At 41.6% G+C, this 14,866-nt stretch overlaps 1 protein-coding gene across 1 annotated transcript; it reads left to right on the top strand.

The window, feature by feature from the left end:
- Positions 1-7,881: 7,881 nt before the first annotated feature.
- On the top strand, positions 7,882-14,619 carry LOC109897527 (forkhead box protein F2). Its single transcript, XM_020492032.2, has 2 exons — positions 7,882-9,417; positions 13,907-14,619. The coding sequence occupies exons 1-2, from the start codon at positions 8,445-8,447 to the stop codon at positions 14,074-14,076; spliced, it is 1,143 nt and encodes a 380-aa protein (XP_020347621.1). The 5' UTR covers positions 7,882-8,444; the 3' UTR covers positions 14,077-14,619.
- The last annotated feature ends 247 nt before the right edge of the window (positions 14,620-14,866 follow it).

Below are 14,866 nucleotides of genomic sequence, written 5' to 3'. Positions count from 1 at the left end.
CGTTTACGATGTTACATCTAGTCTATGAGACCAGGCTGGCACACGGAATGTCAGGCAAGCAGTGATTCAGAGTAATGTTGTTTAACTCTGGTATACCATGTGCAGCCCCCTGAATTTTTACTTTTGCATGGCGATTTCCGATATTCTGTGAACAAACTGAAAAGTAACTTGACACTGTTGATCAGTCAGCACAAATTTGAATTCTATGAATGACAAGACAGCAGGAGAAAGTTTATGCTGGGGGCTGGAATGTTTTCTACAAATGTTTGAAACAACAATGCTGTCAGTCGAGTTTAATGCTAGCTAGTATGCACAACTAAGTTTATGTTTACATGTATGTTTGGGTTCATAACTAGCTTACTGTTTAACAAAAAAAAATGTTTTCTCGGCTGTGGTTTGTGAGGTCTTGGTTGTTCTTCATGGAAATGTATTATCGCTAACTGCAGTGTTTGCTAGCTAGAAGCAAGAGGAAATCATGTGTTTAATAAATGCATAGCCTACACCAGGGATTATCAAATAGATTCAGCTGCAGGCCAATTTTTTCATGAGCGGATGGTTGGGGGGCCATAATAGAAGTGTGAATCATTTGCAGACTGCAAATTGACCAAGAAGCCCAAACAGATATGTTTGACTTAAACATAATCATTTCAAACCATGCCAACATTTGCATACGATCACGTGTCTCTATTATGCATGGGAATACTTGGGAACAGATTTATTAAATTAAATTCAATTGGAGCTGATTTCCATGTGTTTTTACAGTCTTATGTCCAACAATGAAAACTCCACCCCAAAAGGTTTACTTATTTATTTTTTGCTAAGAAAACTTGGGGGGCCAAATAAAACCATCTGCTGTCCAAATACGGCCCACTAGTTGGGGAACCCTAGCCTACACACTTAAGCCCAGTTTACATTGGCAATTTGGTTGGGCTGGCCTTGGTGGGCTAGCTCGAATTGCATTTACACTGCCTCCAAAATTAGAAATTATATAATGTAGCTAGGTAGCCAATATGTGACTGTGCAGTTGGCTTAGCAAATGTTGCTAGCCAGCAAGATGTTGAAGAATTGAATTCACTAACGTTACCCCATGCTCCTGCAAGTGCCAGCCAGACTCAGAGCCATGTATGTAGCTTGCTAAAGTTAGCTAGCTAAATGGTAAGTGTTGTTACTAGCATAACAGGTTAGCTAGCTTAATTCCTACCTTGCTTGCCATGGCATTGGCTATTAGCTAGCTAAGCAAGCAAACCCAACATCAGTTTAGACATGTTACTAGCTAGCTTTCAATACGACATGGCCAGCTAAAATTCCTGCTAGCTCACGTTAGCTAGCTAGTTTCAACTCTCAAAGCATGCGCGAACCAACTGTCAAGTGTCTTCACTGATATGTTCAACCTCTCCCTGACCGAGTCTGTAATACCTACATGTTTCAAGCAGACCACCATAGTCCCTGTACCCAAGGAAGCAAAGGTAACCTGTCTAAATGATTACCACCCTGTGGCACTCACATGGGTAGCCATGAAGTGATTTGAAAGGCTGGTCATGGCTCACATCACCCTAGACCCACTCCAATTTGCCTACCGCCACAACAGATCCACAGATGATGCAATCTCAATTGCACTCCACACTGCCCTTTCTCACCTGGACAAAATGAACACCTATGTGAGAATGCTGATCACTGACTACAGCTCAGCGGTCAACGCCATACTGCCCACGAAGCTCATCACTAAGCTAAGGACTCTGGGACTAAACATCTCCCTCTGCAACTGGATCCTGGACATCCTGACGGGCCACTTCCAGGTGGTAAGGGTAGGCAACAACATGTCTCCCATGCTGATCCTCAACACTGGGGCTCCTCAGGGGTGTGTACTTAGTCCCCTCCTGTATTCCTTGTTCACCCACGGCTGTGTAGCCAAACACGACTGCAACACCATCATTAAGTTTGCTGACGACACAACAATGGTAGGCCTGATCACCGACAACGATGTGACGGCCTATAGGGAGGAGGTCAGAGATCTGGCAGTGTGGTGCCAGAACAACAACCTCTCCCTCAATGTGAACAAGACAAAGGAGCTGATCGTGGACTACAGGAAAAGGCGGGCCGAACAGGCCCCCATTAGCGTCGACAGGGCTGTACTGGAGCGGGTCGAGAGTTTCAAGTTCCTTGGTGTCCACATCACCAACGAACTATCATGGTCCAAACATACCAAAACAGTCGTGAAGAGGGCACAACAAAACATTTTCCCCCTCAGGAGACTGAAAAGATTTGGCATGTGTTCCCAGATCCTCAAAAGGCTCTACAGCTGCACCATCGAGAGCATCCTGACCGGTTGCATCACTGCCTGGTTTGGCAACTGCTGACCGTAAGGCGCTATAGAGGGTAGTGCGAACGGCCCAGTACATCACTGTGGCCAAGCTTCCTGCCATCCAGGACCTATATAATAGGCGGTGTCAGAGGAAAGCCCATAAAATTGTCTGAGATTCCAGTCACCCAAGTTATAGACTGTTTTCTCTGCTACTGACTGGCAAGCGGTACCGGAGAGCCAAGTCTGGGACCAAAAGGCTCCTCAACAGCTTCAACCCTAAAGCCATTAGACTACTGTACAATTTATAAAATTACCACCAGACAATTTACATTGACCCCCACATTTTGTACACTGCTGCTACTCACTGTTTGTTATCTAGGCATAGTCAGTTCGCCCACACCTACATGTACAGATTACCTCAACTAGCCTGTACGCCCGCACACTGACTCGGTACCAGTGCCTCCTGTATTTTGCCTCGTTATTGTCAAATCAAATCAAATTTTATTGGTCACATACACATGGTTAGCAGATGTTAATGCGAGTGTAGCAAAATATAATAAAATAAAACATCAAATAATACATAAGAAAACAAATAATTGCAGCCTTTCTTACGGACCTGAAGTGAGGCAACCATCTCTGTCAGCGCCATCTTGCTCAAAACAAAAAAAATGTATTCTTATTGTGTTACTTTATATTATTACATTTTAATTTAGTCTACTTGGTAAATATTTTCTTAACTCTTCTTGAACTGCACTGGAGGACTTGTAAGTAAGCATTTCGCGGTAAAGTCTACACTTGTATTTGGCACATGTCACAAATAAAGTTTGATTTGATTTAATGTCAGGTAGCTACTTAGCATTCGAGGGCTGACTGTTCTCATAAAAATGTGTGTTGTGCAAAAATAAATTAAGGATCCAGCTGTGGTGATAATTTGTGTCATGTCCGACTACAGCCGTATTGCTTTTCCATATGCTAGCTAACAGGAACAAGCCCAGACAAGCTAGCTAAACGTGGTGTTAGCATCCAGCTGTGATCAGCAGGTGGTTGCATAGTAACACTGTCACCAGGGCGAATTCTAATTGAGCTGGCAGTAGTTGTGAAACTGGGCTGTGCTTGCCTTGGTTTCCCTCAACCCAGCTCGAATGAGAATTCCATTCGAGCTAGCTAGAATTTGGCCCTAATTTTAAGTGCAAATGTGAAAGGGCTTTAGATAAAAACAAAAATGTAAAAAGGGTTCTATATTGAATATTTTGGTGACCTCAAAATTCCAATTTTAAAACCAACTGCCAATCCATCCCAGCATGATGATACAAGAGGATGGTGGTTGAACCAATTTGCAAGTAGCCTACCAATAAGCACATTATTATTCAATGTAAGCAAAAGTTAATTATTTATTTCAAACATATGAAGTCAACATCATATGAGACTATATGCTAAATAAATAAAGTTTAAATTATCAAATTTGAGCACTTTTGTAAGCTAGCTATAGCTAGCTAAACCGAAAAAGCTAGGTTAATTTAATTAATAACTTTACAAGTGACTTTCAAATACATGTAATTTGTCTATTATGGGATATGCCAAATAGAGCTACAGATCCAGCCTGACTATGGCAATTAACTAATTGTTTATTTCATTTCAGTGTGGAATCAATTGATGGGCCTAGCCTATATTTCATGAAGCCACTAGAACACTGTTGCTGACAGAGGCATGTATACATTTTTTATGATAAATTATGCATAAAACATTTTGATTCAATAGCCTAGTTAAAATCACGCCATTACTTTTAACACTATCTATGTTTTTCTCAGTCTGGCAGTAACCAAGAACAATCAGAGGCAGAAGATCCCTCTTTCAGCTGCTGCTGACAACTGCATATAAATTGTTATTCTACATAATAATTATGTCTGCCGAGCATTTTCTCTTCTTTCTTGTTTATTTCTATAGATTAATTCTTTTTTTCCCTCCTTTTTTCGTTCTTCTCTGGAACCAGTCAAGTAGGTTGGTAGGCCAGCAGCTAAGGAGTTGTGGCTGGTTCGAATCCTGGTTCTGGTGCTGGAAAAGAAAACAGGCGGAATTGATCTGACAACTGGAGGGCTGCTGGATTCACATCCTCAAAAATGTCCCCTACTGTTTGGTCCTTGAGCAAGGTCCTCAATCCCACAAGACGCTTTATATCCAGGTGTGCTGCATACAGCTTGAACCTGTGCTGGTCTCAACTGTATGTGTTTGCTTTTTGGGGGAGTTGACAACAGAGCAGAAGACACATTTTTGTTGTTCAGTGTAACATTGTAACAAAGTATATTGTCTTATAAAGAAGTCAGACAGAGGTGACATGGACCATCATTCAAACAAAGAGATGACTTCCAACAGTTTATATTTCCAAAATATGTTTGCATATAATGACAATATATTCTAAAACTATGCTGGTATTTTTTGGGCCATGATTTCTTTATTTTTATATTAAAATATTACTATTTAATAGTAAGTAAACATAATTCATAAATGGCACCATGCAGGGTTATATATTGAACCATGTTGGTTCATGAAGAACCTCTAGGGTTCTGATCAAATAACCCTATAGAAGGGTTCTATATATCACTTTTTGTGGTTCCTTTTTTAATAAGTTCACATCAACAGTTTTTATGCAAGTAAAGTCATATCGTAATAAAACAAAAACCATAACAGGTGTGATGGAAAAAGGGAGTTTCGATGTAATTTTATCAAGGCTGAGAGACCATTTGTTTGTTTCCATTTTTGTGTCCGTAAAATGAATGACGTGGGAAATGGCGGTGGAAACGACTTTATGCCTCTAATATTGACATAATATCCATGATATCGAAGTCACGAAATGGGTTGTGAGGACCTTGCACACCATTCAGTTTATTAGACTACAGATTAAATAGATTACGAACTTCACAGGGTGGTGAAAGTGCACGGTGATGAGCATGATGCTGCTTTCCAATAAATATCGGGGTCTTATTCTTGTGACGTGACATGCTTGACTGCTTGACCGTTTGACCCCCCCCCCCCCCCCCCCCCCTTACAATCTGCGCTCTATTGGCACTTGCCAATACCAGAGTAAGTACATTCGCTATAAAACGCAACATGTTTTGTGACAAAAACTATCAGTAGAGTTGAAAATGCGATGGAAACAGATTTAACTTTATTCGGTACATGGGAATTTAACCGCAAAATGTATTTGTATGTGCACTACGTCATCACGCACAGTCTTTCATCTGCAACAAGCCAATTTAATGGAAACATCTGTAGTGGAAAATGCGCATAATTTTTATGTGGATTTTTGAATATTCGCATGAAAATCTCTCGCCAATAGGATGGAAGCCTAGTTTATGGTGGGAAAATGATTTTATCCGCAAATGATTTTTTGTCTAATGCAAAGGCTTTTGTTGGTGTCAAATGACAGGGGGTATCCTAATGTTAAGACGCACATGCACAAAGAGATTAGGAGGCGATTAGATTATTATACTATTTTCTGTCTATTTTCTATATCTCAACTATCCAAAGTTAAGACGTTCACATCGTAAATGCAGAAATGAAATCCATTAGGCCCAGCTGCAAGATTCTTCTATTCTGATCGAAGGTTGTAATTAGGCCTAGTCTACTGTTTACGGTTGTTCACTCTTTCCTTCTCGTCGTTTCGATTCAGCGGCACAATACGAAATAGAGCTCAGTCTAAACCAAATCCATATGGTAGAAATGTAATGAGGGAGAAGAAGCAAACAAATTAGATATTGTGATGTGATTTATCAGCCCAAATAAAGATGAATCATCTAAATCGTACGTTATAACATTATTTTAAACCCATTACCATTTTTGGACAAAGATTGTAGGTCTATTTGTATATGTCTGTATAGGTTATATACCTACTAAACTGTAAATATTGATTAAAAACGTAAACAACTAGCCTATATATTAGACATTCTATTTACAAAAGCAAAGCCTATACAATAAAAGTAATAGGAGGGGAAAGTACGGGAAATTATTTAATATTCGTCTTTATAGAAATTGAGCCAAAACGTGTTATTTTTCATGACATTGGGTGGCTGAATGGAAAACGAGAGAGTGTAGCCTATCATACGCAGAAAATGATTTCGAAATGAAGCAAAAGTCATCATAGTATATATAAATGGGGCGGCAGGTAGCCTAGTTAGAGCGTTGGGCCAGTAACCGAAAGATTGCTGGATCGAATTCCCGAGCTGATATGGTAAAAATTCTGCCCTTGGACAAGGCAGTTAGGCACTATTCCCCGGTTGGCCGTCATTGCAAATACGAATTCTTAACTCACTTGTCTAGTAAAAACAAATAAATAGCCTGTTAAACGCATGATGCAGGCCTGCAATAAATAGTGTCATTTGTTTCAATAACACTGAACATCGCAATGGGATGGATAAGTGATCTACAAATTCATATTTCTCTCGTGGTTGTTGACCATATATATATTTTTTAAATAAATAATTGCATCATGTTGGACAAATCTGTATTATGATCGGTCTTCATAAGGGGGGAAGCTGTCGACGCCCGTGAGCCTAATTTCGGTTCTCTCGCTCTAATGAATGCGGGACCCAGGGGAATCTCCCTGCCAGGGACCAGCTCGAGCCTGGGGCGGTAAACTGAAACTGGCGCGCTGTGTGTGGTATCCAGGGCTGGACTTGATGGAAAAAGCCTGCTTCCACTCATGTCAAAGTCATTTACTCAGAACAACCCCCGCTTACACACGCATGCACTCCGGCGAAAGAGCACCACCTCTTCCTCTCCCCTCACTGGTTCAGCGCGACAATTTGTTTTCTATGTGGGTCGGTTCCGTAGTGACTCTCACGATTGATTCTGAGAGAACTAGGCAAACACGAGATGGGATTACTTTCACGAGATTTCTATGAGCCTACACAGTTTGTTCTATGCACAGTTAAATGTATTTATATTTTTTATTTGTTTTTATTTAACCTTTATTTAACTAGGCAAGAACCAATTATTATTTACAGTGACGGCCTAGGTTAACTGCCTTGGGTTAAATGCCTTGTTCAGTGGAAGAACAACAGATTTTTACCTTGTCAGCTAGGGGATGTATCGCTACCTCCACTGGATCTGATATTTAACATGATCTTGTTGCATGCCAGCAAAAAAATGTAGGCCTACCATTAGACCTGGCACACCAGGTGGGTGCAATTAATTATCAGGTAGAATAGAAAACCAACAGGCTCCGGACCTTGTAGGGTAAGTGCTGAATACCCCTGGCCTACACAGTTATACCCTCTTCATTACAGAAAATGTTTCTGCTATGCAGCATCATGACACTTATCAACAATCTGAATGTTTGGTAACAACATGCAAGAAGGAGTTGTTTTTTATTTACCTTGTGCGCGTTCCGTGTGGCGCTGTTGATTAGAACATCTGGGAGGTTTGATAGATGGCGTAATTGCGTGTAGCCTATTTGATATGTCAGAGTGAGAGCATGGGAAGGAGAGAGAGGGTGGAAGAGGGAAGGAGGGATGGAGAAATGAAGAGCGAGGGGCATGATTCTGCTGCAACGACTGGACAGGAAGGGGAGGGGGGCTCTAGTCGTCACTGATTTCAGTGGGATTGGGTGGAATGGGGGGGGGGGTAGATTTAAGAAATGATAGGTGGTCGCTTTTTGTTTGGCTGAGCGGCAGCGCACACTAAATCGAGTAGTCTTCGTGTTTCCTCCCCCAGGGATTAAGGAGGGCGATGCCCACCCGGTGCGCCACAGAGCTGCACTCACCGCCACGGTGACAACGAACCATACCGGAGCCTAAATCGGACTGAACCCCGCAAAACGCTGCGTTATACCGAGCCCTCATTGGATACTCTGCACCCCACCGTCTCTCCCACATTCTGACACTGCACTCGCTGCACATTATCTGCGAAATAGGAGAGTCCAACGAGGATTTTCCCTCTCCAACCACTTTTTGTGGAATTCCGAAGACCAAATGCTTGTGTGATTTGAGGAGGACGTTGAGAATAAGCGACATTTCTTGCGATCAACTTTTTCGAATCCTATTAGTTCTTTTGAAAGATCTATTGCTCCACATCTTGCTCTCCGCTTCCCCCTCTCCCCCAAGGTCACTGCTCATCTACGCCACTGCTGTGCGTTAGCGGAGCAGAAATGACGACCGAGCTCTCTCAGCAGCAGCTGGACCCGCCGCCTCCCCTGAGGTCCAGCCCGACCTCCGGAGTCCTGCACCCCGCCATGATGAGCCCACAGACCGAGATGGACAGCTCCTTAGCCGGGGCCAAAAGCAAGAAGGCGAGCTCCGGCCTGAGGCGACCGGAGAAGCCTCCCTACTCCTACATTGCGCTCATCGTCATGGCGATACAGAGCTCACCGACCAAGAGGCTGACGCTCAGTGAGGTCTATCAGTTCCTCCAGGCCCGGTTCCCCTTCTTCAGAGGATCCTACCAGGGCTGGAAGAACTCCGTCCGGCACAACCTCTCCCTGAACGAGTGCTTCATCAAGCTGCCCAAAGGGCTAGGCCGGCCGGGGAAAGGCCACTATTGGACCATCGACCCGGCCAGCGAGTTCATGTTCGAAGAGGGCTCGTTCCGCCGCAGACCCAGGGGCTTCCGGAGAAAATGCCAAGCTCTGAAGCCCATTTACCGGATGATGAACGGGATAGGCTTCGGTACCTCCATTTTACCGCAGAACTTTGATTTCCAGGCGCCCACTGGGTCTCTGGCGTGTCATAGCAACAGTTACAACTTGGACATGATGACCAATTCCATGGCCGGTGGCTACGACGGTCTGAGCGGTGGCCACCACGTACCTCACATGTCCCCGAGCCCCGGGTCCACATATATGGCCAGCTGTCCGATAACGTCCAACGGGGACTACGGTGGACCGGACAGTAGCAGCAGCCCTGTGCCCTCGTCTCCGGCTATGGCCAGCGCGTTGGACGGTCATTCTCCATACGCCAGTAGCGCCGGACACTGGGCGTCTCCCGGCGGCTCCCCGTACATTAAGCAGCAGCCTCTGGTCTCCAGCAGCTCGGCGTCCTCTGGGCTAAATTCCGGCATGTCCCCCTATTCCCTGGAACAGAGCTACCTCCACCAGAACGCCAGGGACACCGCCGATATCTCAGGTAGGCCAATAAACGTTGTGTACGTTAAGTCATAACGCTTTAATTAACCGTTTGAAATGTCATGCGTAACGGAGTTTAAGCATCTTGCCATTCCAAATACAATTGGTCAAGCGTAGCAAGTACTGTAAAAAGTGTCACATAAAAGTAGTTTGTTACATACACGGGAAACAGACCTTTGCAGGTTGATAATTTACTAACTCAAATTTAGTCGTTGATCAGGCTGTTTTCTTGAGGCTAAAACTCCAACTTTACGGAATGCGTAATACACATTCTGTAAAATTGCTAAATTTGTATGTTAAAATTATATTTGGCCTTTCTAATAGTCAATAGAGAAATTCACTCTTAATTGGCCTACGTGACACATACGCAGATTAAACAAAGCTTTGGCAAAGAAAATTACCAGCGGTAGTCTAGTGTGTTTTGTTACAGCCTAAATATGGAATGACTTACATTCGTAATACATCTAAACAACTATGCTGGAGATGGATAGGTCTCAGATCATTTAGGCCTAATTTAAAGGACTGGTTGACGTGGATGCATTTCCTTCAAATGTCAAGTTGTGTTCTGGCAAAATGTCTTCCATATGTTGTGGGTTAAAGTAATTTGATTGGATTTAAGATGATTAGTTTGCAACTATATTCTGTCGTGGAACTAAGGTATCATTTTGAATCACCCCAGGTGAAATAATGCTCTTTAAGGGACTCCATTACAAATATGCATGGGTAATTAGAAGGACACTTAAGGTGAGGTGGGAAATATAAGGGCCAAACAGCTTCTAAGAACAGAAATGAACAAAATAGTTTTAAAATGTTGTTGATATATAGGCTAGGCCTTAGGAAGAATAATGCGGTGGCTGTGTTCTTGTTTACATAAATGTTAAGAAAGGAATTTGAGTTTGAGTTGATTTATTCATGCTCACAGATAAAACTAAAGAAATTCAGAATTTACATTACTAATAATTGCAAACACTCATTTGAAATATTCAACACATAATACGTGACACAAATAAAATACTGAACCACTTGAAACATTACAGGACATGTTTCATGATGGAAATTGAAATATGAAAATGTGATTTAAAAAAATATTTTGAGAACCATTTTTTGTACAGTCTGATAGCAGTGGGTGGAGTGGCGTTTTGCAGGCGGTTCGTACGGGCAGTTATACAGAACAGTTGGTGGCTGTTTCTCATGAGCCTGGTGGTGCTGTTACCTCTTTTTGGAGGGACCAGGTCATTCAGTGGATGGTCAAGAGTGTGCATGTCCTTCACCAGGTTCACTGCAGCCTGCAGTGGGAGCTGTGGTTGGACTGCTCCACCTCAGGAGCTTAGTGCAATGGGCCATAATTGAAACTGTAGCCCCCTTTGTGTAAATTTAACTTATCGCTCCTTAGGCCAGTTGATTGTCTTCACATCCATGTAATTTAGTTCAGGTTAACCATGTTTTACATTATTCTAATATGTCGCCGCTTTTAACAAAAGTCCAAGGGATTTCTGAGGGGAATCATTCTAAAGCCAGAGGGGTCTCAGGGGTTATCTAAACAAAGGTTGTGCGAGTCGGACCACACTGAAGATGATTTCAACTAACGAATAGGCCTCGACCTCGCTAGACCTCCAAGGCTTGTCAAACTTTACGACTTCTCATAACTATTTAGAAGACAAGCCTTTATCTGTTCTCACGGGCCTCTACACGGCCCATAAGGATTGTCAGTCACGGCCCGTGTGTTGTCTCTGAAAATGGGGCACAAGGGCAGCACCCTCAGGATAGAGGCCTGCAGTCTCCTAGAGAGAAAACACCGACACTGCGCGTGCCTGCGTCACATCTGGAGTCCTTATGACCTTGATGAGGCTCACGCTCGCTCGCTTGCTCCCCTTTCCCTCTCCTCCCTCTTTCTCGCTCTGACTGTGTTGCTGACCTGGCACATAAGGATCTATGACAAAGGACCGCTGTTCTAATTCTCCAGATTCAATTATTTGTCAGAAAATTATATAAGGCCATATAATGATGACTTAACACTTGTGATGTTGCTCCTGCAGCTCTCGGGGATAAACAGTGTAACATGTCTATGCCCTCAAGAGAAACGGACAATCAAACATAAGCACCGTTACCTAAATCATCTTTCATAAATCTCTGAAGGATACGGAGGCCAATTGGTGTAGAAAGCACTGAAACGATGACGTTGTTTTGTTATTGTAGGCCTATCAAATCACTTTTAACGAACTTAACTTTATCTGGTTTAAGACTGAACACTTAAAATGTAAGACTAAACATTTCTCTAAGTTAAATATAATGGTGGCCCTCCCACCCCTACGGGAGGGCAGCTTGCACTCGCACAAGCTTCCCCCCAAAGTCAGGACAGCGGAGTCCCTGCACATCTCCCGAAAACGTCTGGAACCCTACCACTTTGAAGAGTAGCCCACCTTACAAAACTATCACCGTGCCCCCTTCCCATCCAATGAAAAAAATGCTTTACCTACTAGCACTGACTTTGCTGCTAAATATTTAAGGAAAATGTAGTTACTTGATACGACTGAATGCGCTAATTGTAAATCGCTCTGTATAAAACATCTGCTAAATGACAAATGTAAATATATGTGTACACATAATGCACCTATCACTAATGCAAAGTGCACCAACTCAACAAACATTACAGAAGCAAGGATTCGGAAGTCAAGTCATGAGTTTTTTACGTTAGGCAAATTTCAGAATTAAAGACTGCTGCTCCAAAATACGATTTTTGTTGCATCCATAGCATATATTTGCTCTGCTATTTTGTGTAGGCCTACGCTCTATGCATCTAATTTGCACACATCCAAAATAATCTATTGTACATTAAAATCATTGCATGTTTAAATGTGAATATTTTAAAGAAGAAATAGGCTTAACACATGCAGTTTCTTGATTTTGGATTCAACGTTAGTGGTATTCTCATGAATGGGAATACTGAGGGGAGCATGGAAGGAATTCTATTAGTTTACCTATACTAAAAAGGACAGCAATCCCTGCCTCTTCATTAATTAATACATTATTCGCTAAGTAGTCTATACATACCCATAATTTTGCTTGGTGTTTCTAGAAATAGACAATGAACATAGACGAAACAGATAGATTAATTGACAAAGTTCACATATATTATACAACATAGAAAGGTGACCATAGAACTGTTGAGTATGAGCGACTTTACTGTGAGGAATATATAGTTTACAGTATAAATAATACATCTAAATGCAGAGGTAGGGATGTTTCATGGCGTAGTTAATTAACGAGTCCCGCAAGCAGGTTGGCTGCTAGGTAAAGTGTTTACACATTGCAGTATATTAATTCATATTTGGTGTTATATGTCACTTGTACTTCTAGAGGCCCAGTTTAGTTAAAAAAAAAGTGATTTTCCTGTGTTTAAGGCATATATATTTCCATGCTATGAGGTTGTAATAATACTGTGATATTGCGAAAGATGTCCTTTTAGCATAAGAGCTTTTTGAAAATCCTGCTGGAAGAGAGTTCTGGGCCTTCGGTGGTGACATCACCATGCGGCAAATTAGTTAATAGACCAATAAGAAAGAGTGCCAAACCTCTGCCAATAACAGGTACTTTTCATTTTCCCCTCCCCACTCAAACCACTTAGCAAAATTATTGCTTGAGAAATAGATTTTTGCTAAACTGTGTCTTTTTGACCATTGTAATTTAAAAACAATCACAGTAAGATTGTTACCAGAAATGATTTGATATTGAGATGAAAATGGCTGCATTGGACCTTTAACAAAGGCTTCCAACCTGTCAGTGTCCACAGTGCAAAAATAAAATAAAAAACACATTTAATGGGTAAGATTTGCTGCCTCCTATACAAACTGATGGGCACCATAACCACAGGAGTTAAATTGGTACAGCATTCTCACACAGATTTACAACAAAAATATAGCCTCTTATAAGGCATGCCTCAAAATATGTTCATGAGCCAAAAACAATACCATGCACCCACTAGTGGTCAAAAGGTTTTTGGCGTGCCAAAAATACGGTATGGTACTGTATTCTGAGGGGTGGAATTATAGTACCATGTACAGTGATTCCTTCCCTGCCCCCAAAATATTCCCACAATGCACCATCATTTACAGTATGCTGCAGTTCATACTGCAGCATACTGCAGTATAAAATATATTCATACTGCACCTTTTTACTAAACATAAAATATTTCAGAGTATTTTAGTTGATAATACCATAATTACTGTATCATTTAAAATTGTACATTACAGTGTATACACAATACACTGACAACTATAACTTTTTATAGAAGGTCAATTTAATGCTTGTATTAAGAATACTATTTAAGCTACATAATTCCTATTTGTAAAAACCCACAAGAATTAAGGCTTTCTCCTATATTCTGAAACGAAACTCAGATTTAACTGGGTTATTTTCTTGTTTAACTGTACATTTATTTTTGATGGATTTAGTAAAAATGGGTTATTCACTGTTATCTCCTTTTTCTCCAGTGGGGATCCCTCGCTACCAGAGCCACTCCTCACCCGTGTGTGACAGGAAGGATTTTCTCCTGAACTTTAACGGCATCTCCTCGTTTCGTCCTTCAGCCAGCGGATCTTACTATCATCATCACCAACATCACCAAAGCCTTTGTCAAGACGTCAAACCGTGCGTGATGTGAGCGCGTGGAGTGTGCGTAATGGCTCCAAACCGTGCTCCGGAGATGAGAATCTGATCAACACCAAATCAAACAATTTAAACTGATTCCATGAGAGTTAAAAGGCAAATAAATTGACTAATATTTCTGATGAGAATGAACAAGAGGGACAAAGGGCTAGCCTATTTCTGAGAAGCCGGAAAACTTCTCACATCAGGGTATATTTACAGTGGCCTTCGTTGTCTTGATAAGCCTAAAGCAGTTGTTGCATAATACTTATACAACAACTGTTTCCGAAATTAAGGAAGGCACCAAATCTTCTGACAATATAACTACGTTTTTTTTCAAAACGACTAATGTGTTTGCTGTCATTAACTGTGCAAACAAATACCTTATATTTTACGTAACTAGGCCTCTGTTCCGATATAGGCCAATAAAGATAAATGCAGCCTACACATACACAAAGCTTCTTTATAACAAATTGAAACACATTTGCACTTGTTGTATACCCTTTGAGATTTGCTTAATTTTGTCATGAAGTGTTTCAATAAAACAGATTTTAGGCTACACCTGCCTGCTTGACTCTCTCAGAAATATATTTGACATTTGTAAGAAATATAAATACACTGCAAGAGATGCACTGTAGTGGCTTGTAAAACCAGGTTAGAGGAGAGTTGGAGCGCAGCCTACTGTTGATTGAAAGATTGTAGTGGGTGGATTGGATGTTAACTGCAAATTCAGCTCCGGGTTAGAGAGTGAGGTGGACAAGACTCCAATGAACATTCAACCATTTATTTTAGCATCAAATAACGTC

This window comes from Oncorhynchus kisutch, linkage group LG10, assembly GCF_002021735.2.
Source record: "Oncorhynchus kisutch isolate 150728-3 linkage group LG10, Okis_V2, whole genome shotgun sequence".
NCBI lineage: Eukaryota > Metazoa > Chordata > Actinopteri > Salmoniformes > Salmonidae > Oncorhynchus > Oncorhynchus kisutch.
This window is presented reverse-complemented; position numbering and strand designations above follow the sequence as displayed.